This window comes from Callionymus lyra, chromosome 1 (assembly GCF_982586985.1).
Source record: "Callionymus lyra chromosome 1, fCalLyr1.hap1.1, whole genome shotgun sequence".
In the NCBI taxonomy this organism is placed as follows: Eukaryota; Metazoa; Chordata; class Actinopteri; order Syngnathiformes; family Callionymidae; genus Callionymus; species Callionymus lyra.
In genome coordinates, this window is record NC_141818.1 from 26,752,156 (window position 1) to 26,770,950 (window position 18,795).

Consider the following 18,795-nt stretch of genomic DNA (forward strand, 5'->3'; position numbering starts at 1 on the left):
AAACAGAAATATTTGAGTTTCTTCAGCAGCTTCTGAGGTGTGTTGAGGAAGTAGTGCTCCTTCAGTCAAATGCTCACTAGACACAAATTAGACTTCATAGAAGCACAGCAGACACTGGTCCAGTTTACTTTCCAGTAAACAATATAATCACATAGACATCCTTTTAAAAATCTGTGCCAAGATTTGTGGTATTTTCTTGTCTTTTGTATTTTTTGTTTTAGTTTAGATCGGGGGTCACTGACGTGGTTCCTGTTGGACTGACCCAATGGTAATACTGGGAGAATCTATAATGCAATGTCATTAGTCATCCATAATTATATATATTAAGTTATTTCAGTGTGTGTAAGTGTGTCAAAGTGATTGTAGCCCAATGGGTCACACTGAGCCCTCAGAACTCGTAGTTTCAAAAGTCAGTATCAGTATTTGCTTCACACAAAGAAACATGTCAACGCACATGTCTTTTCTTCAGGTTTATTAAAAGAAATAGATTTAAAGAATCAATGTTTAGACAACCGATTGTGATCCGTCAAACCCGCCTGAATACTGCCTGAAAGTCTCTCCCAACAGCGGCTCCAGGGCCTCAGCCAAGTGGAAGGACCGAGCTCGAACAGTGCAGGAGATAACTCCCCCAACCACGGCCAGCACCAGCACCGAGGCCACGATGGCGATGGTGATAATCTCTGACAAAGTGTAGGCTTGGCCTGTGGACAGTGTTTTGTAAGGTCAGTGGTGTTTGAGCAAAGTTTCGAATGTGCTGATCTACCTGGCCACTGGACTTCATAGGTGTAGCCTAAGTTGTCGGAGGCTGGAACAAACATGGCTGCGTTGGTGATCGGGGGCCAAAATGGAACCATGTTGAAGCGACTGTTGTGTCCAATAGGTGCGTTCTCTTCCGGATAAACCAGCTCACCTGTGAACAGAGGAACATCTCTCTATCACCGCCCGTTCTTCAAAATGAATGATGCTTTGTAGACGTGTGTTTGCCCACCCGGTCGGTGCCTGCGGAGCCACTCGTCGAAGACGGCGTCGGTAAACGTGTGAAGCAGAACAAAGATGGGATCGTTAGGCGAGAGATGAGTCTGCCCACCAGTCCCATTAAGAAAGAGATGGGCCAGATTGTGGAGGCTACGGATAACTGGGTCATACGCTCCCTTGGGGGCGCTGTAGCCTGAAACAAATTCACGAAACACACCATCATTTCCAGTAAGGACTTGCTAATGGTGGAAGTGAAAACCGACCTTCAATTGTGTTCCTGAAGCTCTCAGAGGACGTGGAGTAGTACGGTGGAGTGTCAAAGGTGTTGAGCTCCAGACAGTCCAGCACGTCCTGGGGCTCCGGCAGCCTCTGCACCATGGCTCTCGCTGTGTTTCCCGCTGGGTTCCGCCTGATTGGACTGGTCTCTGAGTCTGCATGTCAAGGGTGGAACACCGGTCAGATCGCAGGATGATAGAATCGCGAAGGTGCTCATGCTGGTTGGAGTTATCTACGACATCGCAAAGAGGATGGAGGAGGTGATCGGACTCGCAAGTCCACCTCTTAACATCTCAAATCTGTTCACTACGAATAGAAAACATGTCTAGAAGTCACATGGTCTCCCCTGTGATCAAAGGAATGCAGCCATATTAAGTCATGGTAGCTCGATTGAGGCATCTCCTCCAGCCATGCACGGAGCTGCTGGTTCGTGCTGGAAGTAGCAGACCTGTCACGACTAGTTTAAGTAGTAGACTAGATTAGTAGGCTACTTCTAACACAACTTGACATCTTCATTATTGCTCCTCCATTCCTTAGACTTTACATGGTAGGTTTCTTAGAAAACACTTTATTCTTGGGCCGGTCACAAAGCCCTGAAATAGGATTTGAATTTGAAGATTATGCTGCTGAGTGAGATCAAACAAAAGAATGTGAATTAGGTTTCAAAGTGCTTCAGTTTGTGCCGGCGCAGGACTAGATCGGATCTCTGCAAATCCGATCACCCTAAGTGCGTCTTGTACAGCTTCTCTTATGACCTATTAGCAAGAACGACTTCCATAATGTCTTTTGCTTCAGATGCACGTATAACGTGGGCAGAGCCGCTTCTAACTAACTGAAGTTATTGCAAGCGATATCGACAGCTGTGAGGTTTTATTTACTGCAGCTTATGTTCCACATGCTGTTTTTTATGAGCTCTTTGCCCTCTTTTAGTTGCAGCAGAGACGACTTTGATTGTCTTCCTCAGGCTCACGGCTCGACTTACTGTTGCAAACGGTGCCAAAGGTGTCGTAGTCGTCCACACTTTCACAAATGACTCTCCACTGGGAAAACAAGGAGTTAGCACTGATGGAGTTCATATCAAAAGAGCTGCGAGCACCGAGGAGGTCGTCTGTGCAAATATCGCACTCGCTGCCACCAATGGCAAAGTTCCAGAAGGGCAGAGCAAACGTGGGGTCACCCAACATGTCCTGTGTACACACAAGAAAACACCTGATTGTTAGTTTTGACACTCATTTTACATAAGAGATTGAACCGTTAACTTGGAGCTGGGCTAAAGGCCCGCAGGCCAGCTCTCGCCCTTCAAACTATTTGGAGTGCTGTCCATTCATTCAAAAATAAAGAATTACTTATCAAAAAAGCTATCAAAACTGCATGTTTAGCTTATGTTGGAACCTTTGTGTTGGTTTTCGGGAAAGCTTGTTTATTTTAGTAAACAAAGAAGTTTGAAAGAACTTCTGCACCTCCTTTAATAATGACGGAAATCAGATATGGAAAATAAGGATATATGTTCCCTATGTGTTTATACAAACATAATTTCTTGATGGAGCCAAACATCACATTGACGGGGTTGATGTGTGAACGAACTCACTTGCATGTCTGTCTCTAGTTGCACCAGGTGATAACGATGCCATGTTACGAAGCCTGGTCCCTCATGTGAAAAGTCCACGCCTCCGAAGCTGCTCTCTCCGGGTCCCAAAAACGTCTTGCTGACAGAGAAGTAGTGGCTCCACACAAAGTAGTTGTATATGGTGATGTTCTCAAACTGAGGCGTGTTGCCGTCGGGGCCCAGTATCTCCTGGTACCTACAGATTTCAATATGATTGGAACATTTTCAAGCCTTTTATTGAATACATCTCAGTCAATACATATTTCAATCAGTGATCTCGAGAGTGAATGAGTCAAGCTATTAAGAAGAGAAAGATCTTGAAGTGATAAAAATACTAATAATACACACTGTTGAACATTTTAGGTGTTCATACATGCTATGATGCTGAGTTTCCAAAAGTGGCGGTGAGTTGGAGATACTGAAGTTGTCATTGGGCGTGAATGCACGAGACAAGCTCTTTCTACGCTAAAACATGAAAGAATGGTGAAAAGAATGACGCAGTGGAGATCCGATCTACGAAGTGTTGTGTCCCAAAACATGTAACTTTTGCCGCTGCAAGTGAAAGCAAAATCAATCACCGTCTTGTGCAGATGACGAGGTCCGGGTGGACGGTCCGTTTGGCTCGGTCAAGAGCGCTCACGAAGGCCTGTTTCTCAGCTGCACTCAGCTGCATAGCATTCCTTCTTACTGGAGAGAATGGAGTAGAATTGAAGGAGCTGAGGACGTAAGTCTGTCACTGATACATATGAACAATTTAAACTTCTCACCCACAGAGATCCTCTGATCACAGTTCGGTCCAGACAGCCCTTGTCGACATCGGCCGCAGTTGTAGCCACTGAAATTTCCAATGCACTGGCAGGTACGGTTGAAGAATCTCAGGGGCCACCGCTCCCTGTCATCACGCCCTGTATAAGGGTACTGTGGCCCGTGGCGCCGGTTGTCTACAGCTATGTCCACACACTGGCCCCGTCCTGTGCTCGAGCCACACTCGTCCCCAGCTACACCGGTTGGAGATGGGCAACACTGGCCACTGCGAAGTCCATCTACGGTCACGCATTCTCGAGGGAACTGTGCCAGACTCCTTGTAGCACATATTGACACCAACAGGAAGCTCACTGTCCAAAGGCTGCCCAACAAGAGGCCAAGTCAATTGAAACAAATTTCAAGATCCACCATTTTATGGGAAAATAAGGAGTATATTATTAAATGATGAGTAAATACGATTATTTTTTCAAATTGTTTCTATTGCAAATGTTTGGCTAGATAATATTAAGACCAGTTTTTGATCTGTATTAGTCAGTACATTACTTTTAAAAGATTTTGCTATTTGAATCTGATTGCAGTCATGAATGGAGCTTCTTTTGAGAATAGTCCTCATTTAAATATTTAGTCTTTCTTACCTTGAAAGAATCATGTTGACGCTCCGTGTACACGTTCCCCCCAACAGTGGCTCCTTCCCTTTTCCCGGCTTAAATAGCTAGTGCCCGCATGACCAGGTCCTAGTGTGTGCACGCAACTGAACATGTGATGAAAACACTTGAGGGAGGAATTCTTTTCAAACATTCAATATGAAATCATTCTTTCACAAAACCACCAACTGTAGCTCTGAATATATGTTTTACTAAAACACGACTTTAGTCAAAGTAAAAAGCATGATTTCACGTAACACAAACAGACCTCTCTCTTCCATCTTTCCTCCATGATGTTTTTGAAAGTAGATCAGGCAATTACTGTGGATTATTAGCAGTTATCAGATGCCAGCGAAGAGAATTAAGTCAATTTATTGTGAGCAAAAAATAAATCTTCTTTGTTTAAATGATTGGTGGATTGGAGCTCCAACTCATTGTTCCAGTGGTTGTCAGGGATCAGAAATAAGGTTGTTTTTTTTTTGTTTTTTTTAAGTAAACCAGAATTGATCTGAACCTGACACCTACAAAAAGAGTTTAATTAACTACACAAATGATTACATATTTCTAGGGTGTATATGTGTATCTTTCCATTCTTACGAGGAAGAGTTTTGATTCTAAGTTTTGGAAGAAACCAGACTCTTAATTTATCCATCATCAACAACCTTTATTCCATGAAAAGGATAACTAGAATTGGCAGTTCATAAGTTTGACAGTGAACCAATGGGAGGTATTGTACCACACAAATCTATGTGAAGACAAAGTTGTCCGTTCTAAAGCTTTTATTTAGTGGATGTCATGAAAATAATAAATCAAAGCAAGGACAGCATCGTTCGACAGACGGTATCAGAGTCTGATGTTTGTGTTTTGAATGTGTATTTAGGAGCTTTATTTGTATTTCTACTTCTGCTCTGAACTGTCTGATCCCGGCAAAACGTTTGACATGTCATCTGTAGAGCCGAGTGGGAGGTTTTCCATGTTTGTCACATGCTGTTCTTCCTGTCTTTCCTTGTCTTTATGTGCAAGAGTAGAAGCCGCTTCCGACGGATCAATCAACAGTATCCTGTGAAGCACAACAGCAGACTATCAGAGGCAGATTTGTCATACCGCTGTCACTGAGGTTTAGGTAGATTCTGTGTATATTTTCCCAAGAAAATAACATTAAAATATAATATAATATATTGTGAACAAAAGAACTTGTGAATACACATGCTTCTTCTCGTATGAGTTGCTTGAGAAATGGTGAAATGTACTCTCATCAAAAGATCATGTTTTCAGATGATGCTTATCTATCGGCTCCTTCAGCAACTGCTTCGTATCAGAGCGATCGGCGCTCCGTGTGGTAGCACACGCCAGATCAACTCCGATAGATAGCGTCAACCGTCTGCTGGTGAGAAGGAGAGGCCGAGGTCTTTCCAGATCAATACACTTCTCGCCCACGTTTATGAGGAAGAATCCAGATACCATGTGGGGTTATTAAGTTAAGTGGAGGGTCAGGTGGTCAGGGGGGATGTGGGCTTTGCAGGATACAATACTAGCAGCAACATTGGAGGCGCAAATGTTAAGTGTCAGCATCATAGTTAGCAGACAGAGTGAGGACATATGAGGACACCATCAACACGCCACAAGATAGTATTTAACCGAGGTGTCTTGTTTGATCTCACATCTCATAAAGTTGTGTTTTTGTTGAATCAAATTTTTTTTTCTTAATAAAGTTGAATTTTGTTATCAACGGTTGTTTGACATTCAACCATTTTTTTGAAGTGTAGTAACAGTTACCAACATGAAATGAAGAAAAGACCTTAACTGGTATTTTTACACCATTCAACACATCTTTGTCCTCATAACGTTCATTGTTACACTCATTTCTCCATCAATAACATGACCTGCGGTTCCCACTAACAATCCTTATGTTCTCAACAATCTTCATCCTACAAACAAAGCATTTCATCGATAAACTGAGCTTTTTTTACAGAACCACAACTGGATGGTCAATAAATGGCAGCGTTGTATTGAACTAGCTATTGGCACATTAGCATGAACAGTACATTTGTGTTATCAGCGCTATAGCTAACTTAGTCTTTGTACACATTTTATTTTACACGTTGTTTCCTGGTGACAAGAATATATTAACCACAAGGATGTGTGCGGATTTGCTCGTACTGCTGTGTGTCTCCGTTGCTGGCAGGAAGTGTCTCATCACTGACGTCTTCTCCTGGAGCTGCCTCGGGCTCCTCACATGACCGATGGCAGGCTCTGGTGCTGCACAAAGACATGGACAAATGTATTTTTCTAGATGAACAAACATACTATACAAGTCTTGATTTCCACAAGGTCCAACAACAGAGAGGGCCATCTGTTGGTCTACAAATTTCCTTTTCGTTGTTTATTTTGTCTTTAATATTTAAATGAATATATTATTATTATAACATGCACATTTATACTGAATACATCCAATGCCATGTAAGAAAGTGTCTGTTTTCCTCTGTGTCAATACTAGATACATACTGTAGCATCATGTGTAAAGTGAATCTTTAAATGTTTATCAACGAACATAATTGAAATAGACTCTAACAAATATGTTAAGCACTGAAGACCTAAATACCTGTTTTTGTTTCGACGCTGAAGGATGTAGACAACAATGACAACTGTCTCAAAGACCAGGAAGGCAGCAGCAACAATTGCTCCGATTTTCCACGCCTTCATTGAAGATGTTCCTGAAACTATACAAAACAAGATAAATGTGATTCTCAACCTGTAGAAATATTTTCCTTCCTGTATTCCTTTGTGATTTGATAAAGGCCTTATTTGTTAGTAGTTTTATGTATTGTAGTCAAAACTGATGATGTTTGACAAAGGATTGAAAATATTGTTTGAAAATTGAAAATATTATGATTATTATTATTATTATGATGATCTGATGCACAAGTTAAGTTAGTTAGACATTAAATAAACACATGTTTATGAAGTGGTATGGTTGTAGAAGAGATGTTAGAATAGAAGTGTGCAAAAACATGACCATAATATTCTATGATGTACATGATGAGGACGTGTCACGATAAAGGGGAAACTGAAACATTACCTGTGGTGAGTTCTGTTCCCTCCACGGGGTCATGATTTGGGCCAGCGTCAGGTTCGACAGGCAGTGTGACTTTCCCGTAATTATCTCGTGTGGGTTTGGCCACAAATGAGCCGGCCAAAAGGTCATCGCTCGGGGTCATGATGTCATTGTCGTCTACGTGCTCCTCCTCGAGCAGAGCATTCTCTCTTTTCACCTCTTCACCCAGGGTTGGGCTCAGGAGTGGAGTCTGTAGCTTCAGGCTCTGTTCCAGAGAGGGTCCAGCAGCTTGCTCTGACGCCGGGGCAGGGATCAGTGGAGCCTCTAGAAGAGATGAGTGGTATGTGACATGCACGTGAAAATGAATCTCAGGCCAAGGTTTAGGTACTGTTGAGTGAACGTACGGAATGCGGAATGATAGCCTTGTGTGCGAGTTACAAGTTGCCGAAAGTTCACTCACATTGTTACTCTAATCTCTGCAGCTAAGTGCTGAAGCTGTCGAGGAGATTTTACCACAGTAATGAACATCTTCTCTTATATAGGTTCAAAAGTCAAATAAGAAATTGAGTTTGTAACCAGTATATATCTACCTAAATATGTATAAATATATAGTGTTTCTTGTTTTCACATGCCTTCACCATGCATTAATAGATACATATATGTTATTTAAAATCATGATTGTACTGTATTTTTGCCTCTAAACATAATTTGGAAGGATTTCTTGTGAAAGTGGGTTAAGATGGAAACAGGCGAAGTGAAGCTGCTGAGTCTAACACAACTGAATATTTAAAGAGTGAAAGTTTTTTAAGTGTTTGCTCTCTAGAGAAGAGAGATTTCTCATTTTTCAGCGGATATCTTCCAGCTGGTGTATTTGTGCCTCACATGTCCTGCATTACTAGAAACATAGCTGCGAAGATGTGCATCTCACTGTGATCCTCTTCTTCACGTCCACGTGAGTCCTCCTTTGAAACCAGTTCTTCTCCATCTGGTACCGGGTGACCCTCCTCAATCTCTGGGTTTTCTGAATCCTCTTTGACGTCCAAAGCGATGTCAGCTTCTTCTCTGCTCTCCATAATCTTGTCGCCAACTTCCTTGTTTGTTCCTTCACTTTCCAGACCAGGATCTAGGGTGTACTGACTCAGACCATTTGTTCTCAGGTTGTTCTCCACTATTGTTGGTTCTTCTTCCTCTAACTCTTTCATCATCATCTCTGAAACAGTTTCTACCTGTCCTTCGTCCTCACCTGGCCCAACATCATCAACTTTGAGGCTTAAGTCAGCTATATCTGTCTGCTGCTCTGAACCTCCTTCTAGAAGAGCAGGGGATTTTCGAGGCTCCAAAGCTTCTCCCCAAACCTCGTCCTCTACCTGCTCTTCATTGCGTCCTGGCCCTACACCATCTTCAGCTGAATCTCTACCTGTTTCTTGCGAAGGAACTGCCACTAACTCTTGGTTGACTTCAACACCAGGAGACTCCTCCATGACCTCCACTGTGGCTGCTTCATTGGCATCTGTTTCTCCAGCCGTCTCATCCTTAACTGCAGCATCTCCCTCACCTAGATCTTTCCAATTCCCAGCTACATTAAACACTTGTGTCTCTGACATCTGCTTCTCTGTAACGCTGACGACTCCATCCTTGGCTTGTATATCTACTGCATCGTCCACCAGCTCAGCTTCCTGGCCAGTGTTCGCCTCATCCGTCTCATCCTGTCCCTTTGTTTCTCCTTCCCTTTGTCCTAGTGCCGCCTCAACCACACGCTCCAGGAGCTCCTTCAGCACTTGTTTTGCTCCGTGACCCTCCACCTGTTCTGTGGCCTCCTGAACTGCCTGCTGAACATCTCTGAGATTAGGAGGGGCCACGACCAGCGACACCTCATCTTTGTTGTGGGGCAGCTGTGTGGTAGTTTCCAGGCTGATTGTGGAAATACCTGTAAGTTACCACAGAATAAGTGAACATGCCAACGTATAACTCAAGACAGATGCGAACTCACCCTCTGCAGTACAGTGACAGATCCACAAAACCAGCAGGAGTCCCTTTGAAAAGCTGTACTCCATTATCTGATCCGAAAAGCTTCTCGCACAACACAACATTCACAAGAGTGTGTGGCCTTCCAGCGGGAGCGTACATTTAGAAAGGGGAGTGAAGTTTGCCAGTGACGTGGTCGCTTCGGTGGGTGAACCCCGGCAGGGGATGAGCTTCACTGAGGGGTGCGACACTGAAAAAATGTGTTCTGAAAGAGCAATTAAAGGTGTGCTGTGAGTTTGGGAGATAACTGATGTTGAGAAAAGCCCGGACTGTGCTGCCGAACTAAAAGATCTTTCCATCTAATGGAAAAATTAGAGGAAAACGATTTTTTGTCAGGTCTAATACAGTACAGATATAATCCAAAATGAAAAGCCTTTTCCTTTTCTGACAAGACAGGTGGACCCAACCTTTTTCCTACCTCGAACAGGTTGAATATCAGGATTATATTCACGGTAGAAGAAAGTAAAAATACAATAGCATGACCTGCAAAAAAACTATGATTAGGTGCATTGTAAAACATCTATAACGCTGAATCAGCAAGAGCTCTGGACTGATGACAAAAAGATGTTTGTGTATTTGCTGATTGTTTGCTGATGATGGTGTTTTATATGTGTGCGTCTTATGGCTTATACAGACTTGGTGCCAATGTGTGAGCATGGTTGTGTTAGAACATTATTTATATGGAAGAAGTTGTGTTTCTAAAGTATGTATCTTGATCATTTTCACTAGTCAAGAGTCATATGCTAATGTTATTTCAGAGAAAATCGTTTTTATTTTACTAAATGAAACACTCTTAGGCAGTAATGATAAATAGTCCTTTTTTTACGGTAACACAAGTCACACGGACCGGTAAGTGTCCCAGGGCGTTTGGGACCACTGCTTTAAGACATTCACAATATGTTAGACACACATGACCGTATAAATGTTGAATCATTGTTAATGTGAGCAGATTAATGAAAGTGTAATACTTTATGGAGTTTATGGTGGTATATGGTTTATATGGAGGAAATTCCAAGTTATGTCATGGGTGCCAAACATTTTAATATTTTACTTTAAGAATAATATATTATAAATGATGGTTTGAACTTCAAAAGAGATCAACAGAATTTGTCTTTGCAATCTTGAAAATGTACAAAGATACTGCGTTAAAGTAGCAGGAGATTTCGCCCCAATGACTGCAGCTAGCACAGTTATTGACTATTGAAGCTAGCCAGTTGAAAACTTTTCATTACATATTTTTCTTTGTTACAGGGTTTTGCGGTGAAACTCTTTAAATAAATCATCAACATAATGTTGCCTGCCTTGGATCTTACTTAGAGAAACAGTGTGTTAGTGGTGACCAGAACGATAAGAGTTCATGGATGTACGTAAAATATATTAAAATATCATTTTGCTCAAGAAATACATTTTGAGGTGTTTCACAGGTGCTAACTCTGTGTGAGTCAGTCTGGACATGGATAAATTGTGCGTGTCGTTCATAAAACTGTCACAATGACATCCTTTCAAGCACCCTCGAGGATCACCTCATTTGACTTGGTAAACGTTGAACTGTACTTTGTCGTACTTCATTATCATCAAACTTTCAACAATAAGTTGAATTTAAAGACTTGCTGTCAGATGTTTAATCTGTCATGATCGTGTCCAGTCTTATAGTCGCTGAAGCAATATCTGTTGAGGATGCTTTGACTACACGTGTAAAGTCACAGGGAGAGATAATCATGGGCTTCTTTTTTACGCAGCATTTTATTTATTTTCATATCCAGGTTAGCGTCTGTGGGACTTCCCTGCAGTGCGCCACAAAACATTGGACAGATTTATCATCTGAGGTTGAATAAAAATAGCAAAGTACTGATATGTCTTTGTTGATCCAAACAGTAAACACAGAGCTCTGTATTGAAATAAATATATCTAAACAATACTGACTCTTGTGAATACTGACAGTCTTGAAGTACCCATCTTTAAATAATTTGAAGAAAAGGTCGATATTTAACTCCTGCCTTTGTAAACCATCAGACCAGTAATGAAAGATGCCCAGTTATCGACCAACGTTGACAAATATCAATGTCATTTATTTTTACATTATTTTATTTATTTTTGTAATAATAATAAATTATTTTTAACAACCATTTAAACCATGTGGACCAGATCTGGGCTTTGGGTTTTAATACCTAAGAGATGAGATCTAAAAAAGAAAATCAGCTCTTAGGAAGCTGAATGAACCAGTTTCACGCTATCGTCTGACTTATCTGTCTTGTAACTCTGTTTCCATTTCCAAATCTTCTCGCCATTCAATGGCTGCCTCAATGACTGTCAACGTTGTCGTCATTCTTGCTCGTGCTTCTGTTAACCCTCCGAGCAAACACTGCCGCCACTCTCCGCACCCACTTCTTCCGATGTGCTCCCCGGAGAGATCCGACGATTCCCAAATGTCACGTGTTGGAGTGCAATAAAAGAGTAAACTGTGTAACAGACCTGCTGATATTTAGCTGCAGCTCCAGCATTGTGTCTCAACACTCACTTAATATACTGCATCATATTGACTCCAGACAGTAGTACAAATGAACATAAGGAGGTTAAACACTGAAGTATTTATATTTTGGTTTAAAAGCTGTCAGTGGCCAAGTAGAGTTACATGTACAGGAGTATTTATCAGAAACTTAAACATTAAACATCTCTCTATTGTTACAGTGCAAAACAATAAACTGCAAAGACATGTCATCTTTTTAATTAAAAAAAACATTAGCAAGTGTGTGCCACTTCATTTTGGTCCTAATATTCCTGAAAAGTAACGAGCTACGGTAACATATGGTTGGGTTTGGAGATGTTTCCTCAGCAGAGCTGCACTTCATGTAACCTTTGAATGGGATCAAGTGATCCTGCAACACTCTCATGTGAGATAACCCCGAGCCAGCACTATGGAGTTAATGCGGCTGATTGTGAACCCAGAACTGTCGACTCTGATGATGAACGCGACCGCACTTCTCTTTTCCTCGTGGTCGTCATGTTTAAAAAGCGTCTCTGTTATCGTCGCGTCGATGTGTTTGACACTTCAATGGCACATTTGCTCCCCGGCTTGTCAGGAGCTGCTGCTTATCGCCTCAAAACAAAACACAGTTAAACAAAAATCTGTCTGGAGGGCATCACCTGAGCACGAACATGGATCTGAAATCGTTTCCCTGTTTTGCCGACTGTGTTGAATTCTAATGAAGTCGTCTTAACTTTCACTGAAGACTGAAAATTTGAGCTCTTTCATTGGTATTTTCTGTGTGGTTCGTGACTGCAGGGTATTATAGGTCTGAGAGGTCAAACATTCACATGAGCTTCTCATTGTACTCTGACCGACACAGCACTTTTTCGTCAGGACTTGTGACACAGCTTCACTCGCTGGCAGTTTTTCTTGTTTAATGAAAAGTGACCTATAAGTTCTTTATAGTCTTTTCTGAGACAGCATTTGTATTTTCTAGTGTTAAGTCAACTGATGTTCTTCATCAAAAGACAGAGGAGATTGGATTCATTTGTCATTTTGAAATACCTCAAAGTGATATTGCAAGACATGGGTTTATTGTTTAAACACATAGGTGACATATAGGTGACTATAAACCTCACATTTTTAACTCAATTGTTATCAACTACTAGCTCAACTCAAGTTATTTATTTTAGGATTTTCTTTTCTCTGGACACAAAAAAACATTGGTTTTACACAAAAAGTCTCTTTATCATCTCTTAACATTCCTGACTTATTTTTTTGTCAAAGTTGCACTGAACAATTGAAACCATCTTTGAATATAAATACAGTTTTTATACATTTCTAATTCATGATGATAAGTGGTGCGAACATGATGAAACATCAGTTTCGTTGACTGCATCGTGCCACTCCCTGTCGTCCTCTCAGGTCTTAGGAGTGCAGCTCAATATTTGTCTGGTGGACGTTAGAATGTCTAATGTGCGCTTCATGAAAGACGCGTGGTGTGTGAGCCGCACGATGAGGCCCGCTCCTCAACTTGCTCGCTTTCTTTCCAACTTCCTAATGTGGAGAGAATTTTGCACGTAACCTTTCAAAAAACAAGCCCGAGTCTGAATCAGTGATATTAACAGAGTGGAAATATAACAGACATCAAGTCTATTTCACTTTCAAGACCGTTTCTTTCTCATTCAGTTGTTTTTTGCTTGTTGTTTTTTCTAAATACAATAAAGAAAACAAGGGAAATTAAAAACGGGAGCTGTCATTTTGCTACAATTAAAAATATCATTTATTTTAAGAGGATGTTACGAACATAAAACAAGTTCTTCATGGGACCCCCTGAGGGCTGGATCTCGTCACTGGACTTCAGGCTCAGCAACCAGTCAAAAGTATTTCTGCAGAAATGCTCCAAAGCTCTGATTAACCTAATTCTCCCTCCCATGGTGAAAGAATGTTTGTTTTAAATTCATGCTTGCAAAATAGATGAAACTATGTCGACCTATAAGTTTTACACTGAAACCTAAACTTAACAACTATGGTGATCATAATGAAAAGAAGTCCATTCTGACGGTGAATAAAAGAGGTTTTTATTCCATTTGAAACATAACGGCTGTCACAAGTGTATTTCTGCCAGCATATGTCTTGTGAGGAGCCTGTGGCACCTGAGAGATCAGCCGTCGTCAATTGAAGTGTTGTAAGTTAGTGTCCAGCTGTTCTCAGCAGGATACAGACGGAGGTTCATCCAGAGTTAGGTCAGGCCCAGCAGAATAAGAGAAAGTGACATGAAACAAAGGTTAAAGTAAACTTTTGGAGGAAATATCACAGTTAATAAGTATCTGAGCATCAATGCAACCGTTGACCATGAATGAGCTGTTTTTAATTTGAAAGTTTGTTGGTTCATTTTGAATCTTCTTCTTGAAGGTCCAGGACAACCCTTTACAGACCCTTCAGCCAAGGAACAAAAGTGTCAAAAAGATGTGTGTTAATATAGATCCCTGCATGAATCACATTCACAACAACAGTTCACGAAATTATTTTTTAATTCCTTCCATAAATCGTCGGATGCAGTAAAATCTACAGATATCCTCAATATTGTCATAAAGAGCCGTCTGCTTGACATAATTGTCAAAAGCCACCAGAGGGGGCTATTACCTTTTAATTGGTGTGACTTTTGATGAACGTCATTAATAAATACAGGTTTAACACTTTAATTATCTTCACATGACTCGAATATTCGGTGTATCTTTTAAGCCACAGCTGGACAGTTATGTCACACAATTAAAATTGCTGAACACGCATCTATGTCATGAAAAGGAAAAGTATAAATGAAGAAGACATAATTAAAAAGTCATTAACATGAGTCTGTTGAATCTTTCTTCCTTAATTATCGCTTCTCTTTTTCCCCTGCATGCACACGATCTGCAGTTTCACGAGGAGAAAAAAAGAGGTTCTCCTGAATATCTAGGGCATCTTTTTAGGTCACCAAAACATTCATACAAACTCATGAAATATCTAGAGAAGTTACCTTTTTTGCATATATGGAGATGTGAGCCTTCCTGCCGACACAAACAACAACAACAACAACAAGATAAACCAACAACAGGAATAATGTATGCTCTCATTATTATTCCTATTTTGAGTTCTAATTTATTCAGCGTTAGTGAGGGAACAGCCTTTTCAAAGGAGAAAAAGCATCATGAGTGGCTTGTTGATGAGGCAGTTAAGTTAAAACAAATTATTCAGTTTTACCCTTTTTTTTCCCACTCTCGCACGCAAGCACGTGCACACATCACACATCACTCTCGGTTCAGACTTCAAGCAGCGTGATTTGCAATGAATTAGAGGGGAATTTGTTGTGTTGCTCTTGTTTGTGACTCTGAAAAGGTCCTGTCATCGGCTGCTCAAAGGCTAAAGCCTCCACCGTCAGGGCCACACGGATGACGACGGTATATCATGGGCCTTGAACGCAGCACCGCTACTTTAGTTCACCAATGCTCCACGTGACATTGACAGACATTTTAAACGGAAGAGTGTTTGACGTTGTGAAACGTGTGAATGGTGTGTGTCCGACTCATATTTTCAGGGTAAGACAGCTAATGCATGAAAGAGTGTCGTTGTTTGCCGTCCTCTGACGCTAAGAAAAGGAAGAAACAATACCTCCCTACACATTCTGCTTCCTCTCGCAAACAGAGCACTTATATAAGACACCATTGTGGATTACATAAATGTCTAAAAGTGATCAATATTTCATCCTCTGTTCGTTTGATGTGTTTGCTAATTGGATATTTATGTTGTGAGTCTTCGCTCTGAAACCCCCCCATTTGTCTGTTGGTCTGCACATAGTCGTAATGTTTGTGTAATCACGTGTGCCCGTGTGCGTGCGCGTGTTAAAGGACCCACGCGTCAGCACTTGCACATCATGTGGATGTTTCATCTCTCCTCAGCTGATCCAGCAGGTCTGCGAGAGGCTTGTCTTGCTGATCCTGACAATGACAGGCTGGTGATCAATGAGAAGAATGAATAGAACAAAACAACAAAAGGAGGGTCCAGCAGAGGAACGTTTAAGTTGGGTATAATAAGTGTTTTCACAGACGATCTGCAGAGGGATCAGGGGCGGGTGTGAAGAAAAAGGAAAATGGCTAATTGGATAAAATCCACAAGAGTCTTTGGAGGTACAACTTTCACCTGTCATCATGAGATGTGCCTTATTTTAGCGGCCAAGGGAGGGAGCTGTTGAGTTTTAATTAGAGAATCCCCAAGGAGCAGAGTGTAGCCTGCCAAAAAGAAAAAGGGGGAAAAAAAGAGTAGAGTAGTGATGATATGAAAAGGGAGGAGGAGTAGGAGGGGGATCAGGAGACTTACTAGTTCCTACACACTCCATTACGTCATCATGGATCCTTCTCCCAGACTCCCATACCTCCTACCCTATTCCAGTAAACAGCAAACATCAGCTCATCCGGTTTGACATTTAATATCAGATTTTAGCAATTCAGATCTTTGGAGTTACAATAGGTGTGAGCGAGCTAGAGAGGGTCTGTGATCTCAGGTTCTTAGCCCATCTTTGCTGAGTCCTGAGGACAAGACAACATGTGCCATCAACTGAAACCAATCATTTTTGGATAATATTCCTTTAGCAGATATACTGTATTTCCTTATATACGGGCAAACTGTCAAATCATTCTGATTCCTCTTTTTTTGGAACCTTAAAAATATGTTTTAAAAAATGTAAATTAAATTTTAAGGAATTGTTGACAGACAAAAAAAGAGAAAATAGGCTTTTGTTGGTAATCAGGAGTAGGAACTTGAGATCACTTATTTCTAGAGTCAAAATATTGTACAATAATCTAAATTAAGATGATTTGCATGTGTTCACTGTTGTTTTTTTTCTTCTGATTCTATTTCCTGCCTGGTGTGAATATCTTTATTAATGAACAAGCACATACTGAGGTTGAACAATCAAATGCTCAACATATTCAGTGCCTCTGACTGGATAGTACCACCGTACAAGAGAATGTTTTCTTGTTAGTTAAACATGACAGCGGCTGCAGTCTTCAGAGCTATTTGGTGTTGGAGACAGCTTTACTGCTCATCAGACTTACAGCACCTCTGCCCCTCTGCTGATGTGTCTGCTTACGTGACTGCCTCCTCAGCAATTCAGCAGAAAGTTGTCTAGAAGTGCACCCGAGGAAGACGTGGAAAAGGAGCAGCGGTGCATTCACAATTTCCTTCTCCTTTACATACTATTTAAATACTGCTGGAGTATTCGCTGTCCAGGTCGCCGGAGTGATTTAGGTCTGGCCTTCGCATGGAGTGACCTAAGAGTGTGCTAATAATCCCGACCGCTCTCTTCTCGGCTGTGTGGAGGCAGCTCAGCGCCTTCAGGTCCCAAATAACCCGTTTGAGTTGATTTCGCTGCCACTGCAACTATTGCAGTCATATCATCAATCATTAGACTTTTCTGCCCTGTGCTTGAATCAGGTTTATCTTGCTGTGAACACATTTAGTGTAACACTATCTGTGTGTGAGTGTGTCTCCTACTGTGAACACAGATACAGTAACACACACCAGTGGATATGTGTGTGTGTGTGTGTGTGTGTTGAAAATTGTGGGGAGAGCAAATGGAGGAAGTGGATGTCTGAACCAGCAGGCACCAAATAAAAATGTAAAGTAACACTTGTGAGACAAGGGCCACATTGTCTTCTTCTCTCTCTTACACACACACACACACACACACACACAGTGCCAGGTGCATTGGTAGTTGTCTGCGGTGATAAAGCAGCTACTCCCAGGCAGAAATAGGTCAGAGAGTCTTGGGGTCTCTGGAGAGAGAGGAGCTGGACGAGCTCTCTCTTTCTCATACACATGCAAGAATACAGTATGCGCGCACACCAGGATTACTTCTTACATAGATTCAAGCGACCATTCTGCTGCACCCTACCACACTCAGGGATGATATATTTTGCGTGAAAGATATGTATTTATTGATAAAATACCTGCTGGGACCTTTAACACATTAGTTCTTGTACACATGGAAAAAAAGCTGTAAATCACCTCTGTTGCATGAGATGAATTGCAGTAATTGTTATTTTTTCTTTATCTCTTTGCTTCAGCATATATGTTAAAAACAGAAGATTGAAATTGAAAAAGTAAAGAAGTTGCAGAGCTAAGATCCAAATTCTAACTTATAACTAAGGATTTTTTTTTTTTTAATCAATTAGTATTGCCTTTTGGACCCCCATATATTTTTGTTGGCATGAATTCCACCAGTCAAAATGAAATGTTGCATTCGTTTAACTAAAAACAACCACTGTGGAAGATTTTGCTGCTAAAAAAAAGCCAAGAACTCATGGTAACCTTAAATACAAAACCATAACCTTGAACCTTATCCTACATCATGTTTTATTTGATGGATGTTCAGGCACAAATATATGTGTTTGGGAACCCCTAGTCTAGGTGGCTACAGCTGGAACTAAGGAAGCTTTAAGGAGACACTTTATGCTCGAGGACCAAGCCTTGTAAGGCGATGAATAATTTTCTCTCTCTTCTTTCTTTCTTTCTTTCTAAGAAGAAAGCATGAGTCGTAAAAAGAGCTCAATGGGGTCGACGGTCTCAGAGAATATCCATGTCCAGTACATGATTATGTGCGTAATGAGTGAATAACATCTTTTTGTTTGTGGTGCAAGTATCTCACCCTAAAAATCGTTGTCTCAAAACCACAGCAAATCAAAATACTGTATGTCTTTTAGCTCAGCTCTCTTCACTAGAGCAGAGTTTTGAATTGCTGAATCAATACAATCACTAACCAACTTGCTGCGCCGTTTGTGCCCGAATTCGTTCATCTTTTCTCTTCCCACTTATTCAGTCCATCCAATTTCTCTCTGATACTTGATCGTTTTTATGAGGTTTGATTATCACAGATTCCAGCACTCCAAATGCAATGTTGCATTACTTCAACTTGAAGGACGTGATAAAAGCGATCTTTTCTTGT

General features: G+C 41.1%; 1 protein-coding gene across 1 annotated transcript; it reads right to left on the minus strand.

The window, feature by feature from the left end:
• Positions 1-504: 504 nt before the first annotated feature.
• tyrp1b (tyrosinase-related protein 1b) lies at positions 505-3,991 on the minus strand (the record flags this gene model as incomplete). Its single annotated transcript, XM_087811992.1, has 8 exons — positions 505-701; positions 764-910; positions 989-1,168; positions 1,239-1,406; positions 2,234-2,438; positions 2,840-3,053; positions 3,436-3,544; positions 3,625-3,991. Coding segments are annotated over 8 exons (1,587 nt in total), but the record flags the coding sequence as incomplete, so codon positions are not given.
• Between the last annotated feature and the right edge of the window lie 14,804 nt (positions 3,992-18,795).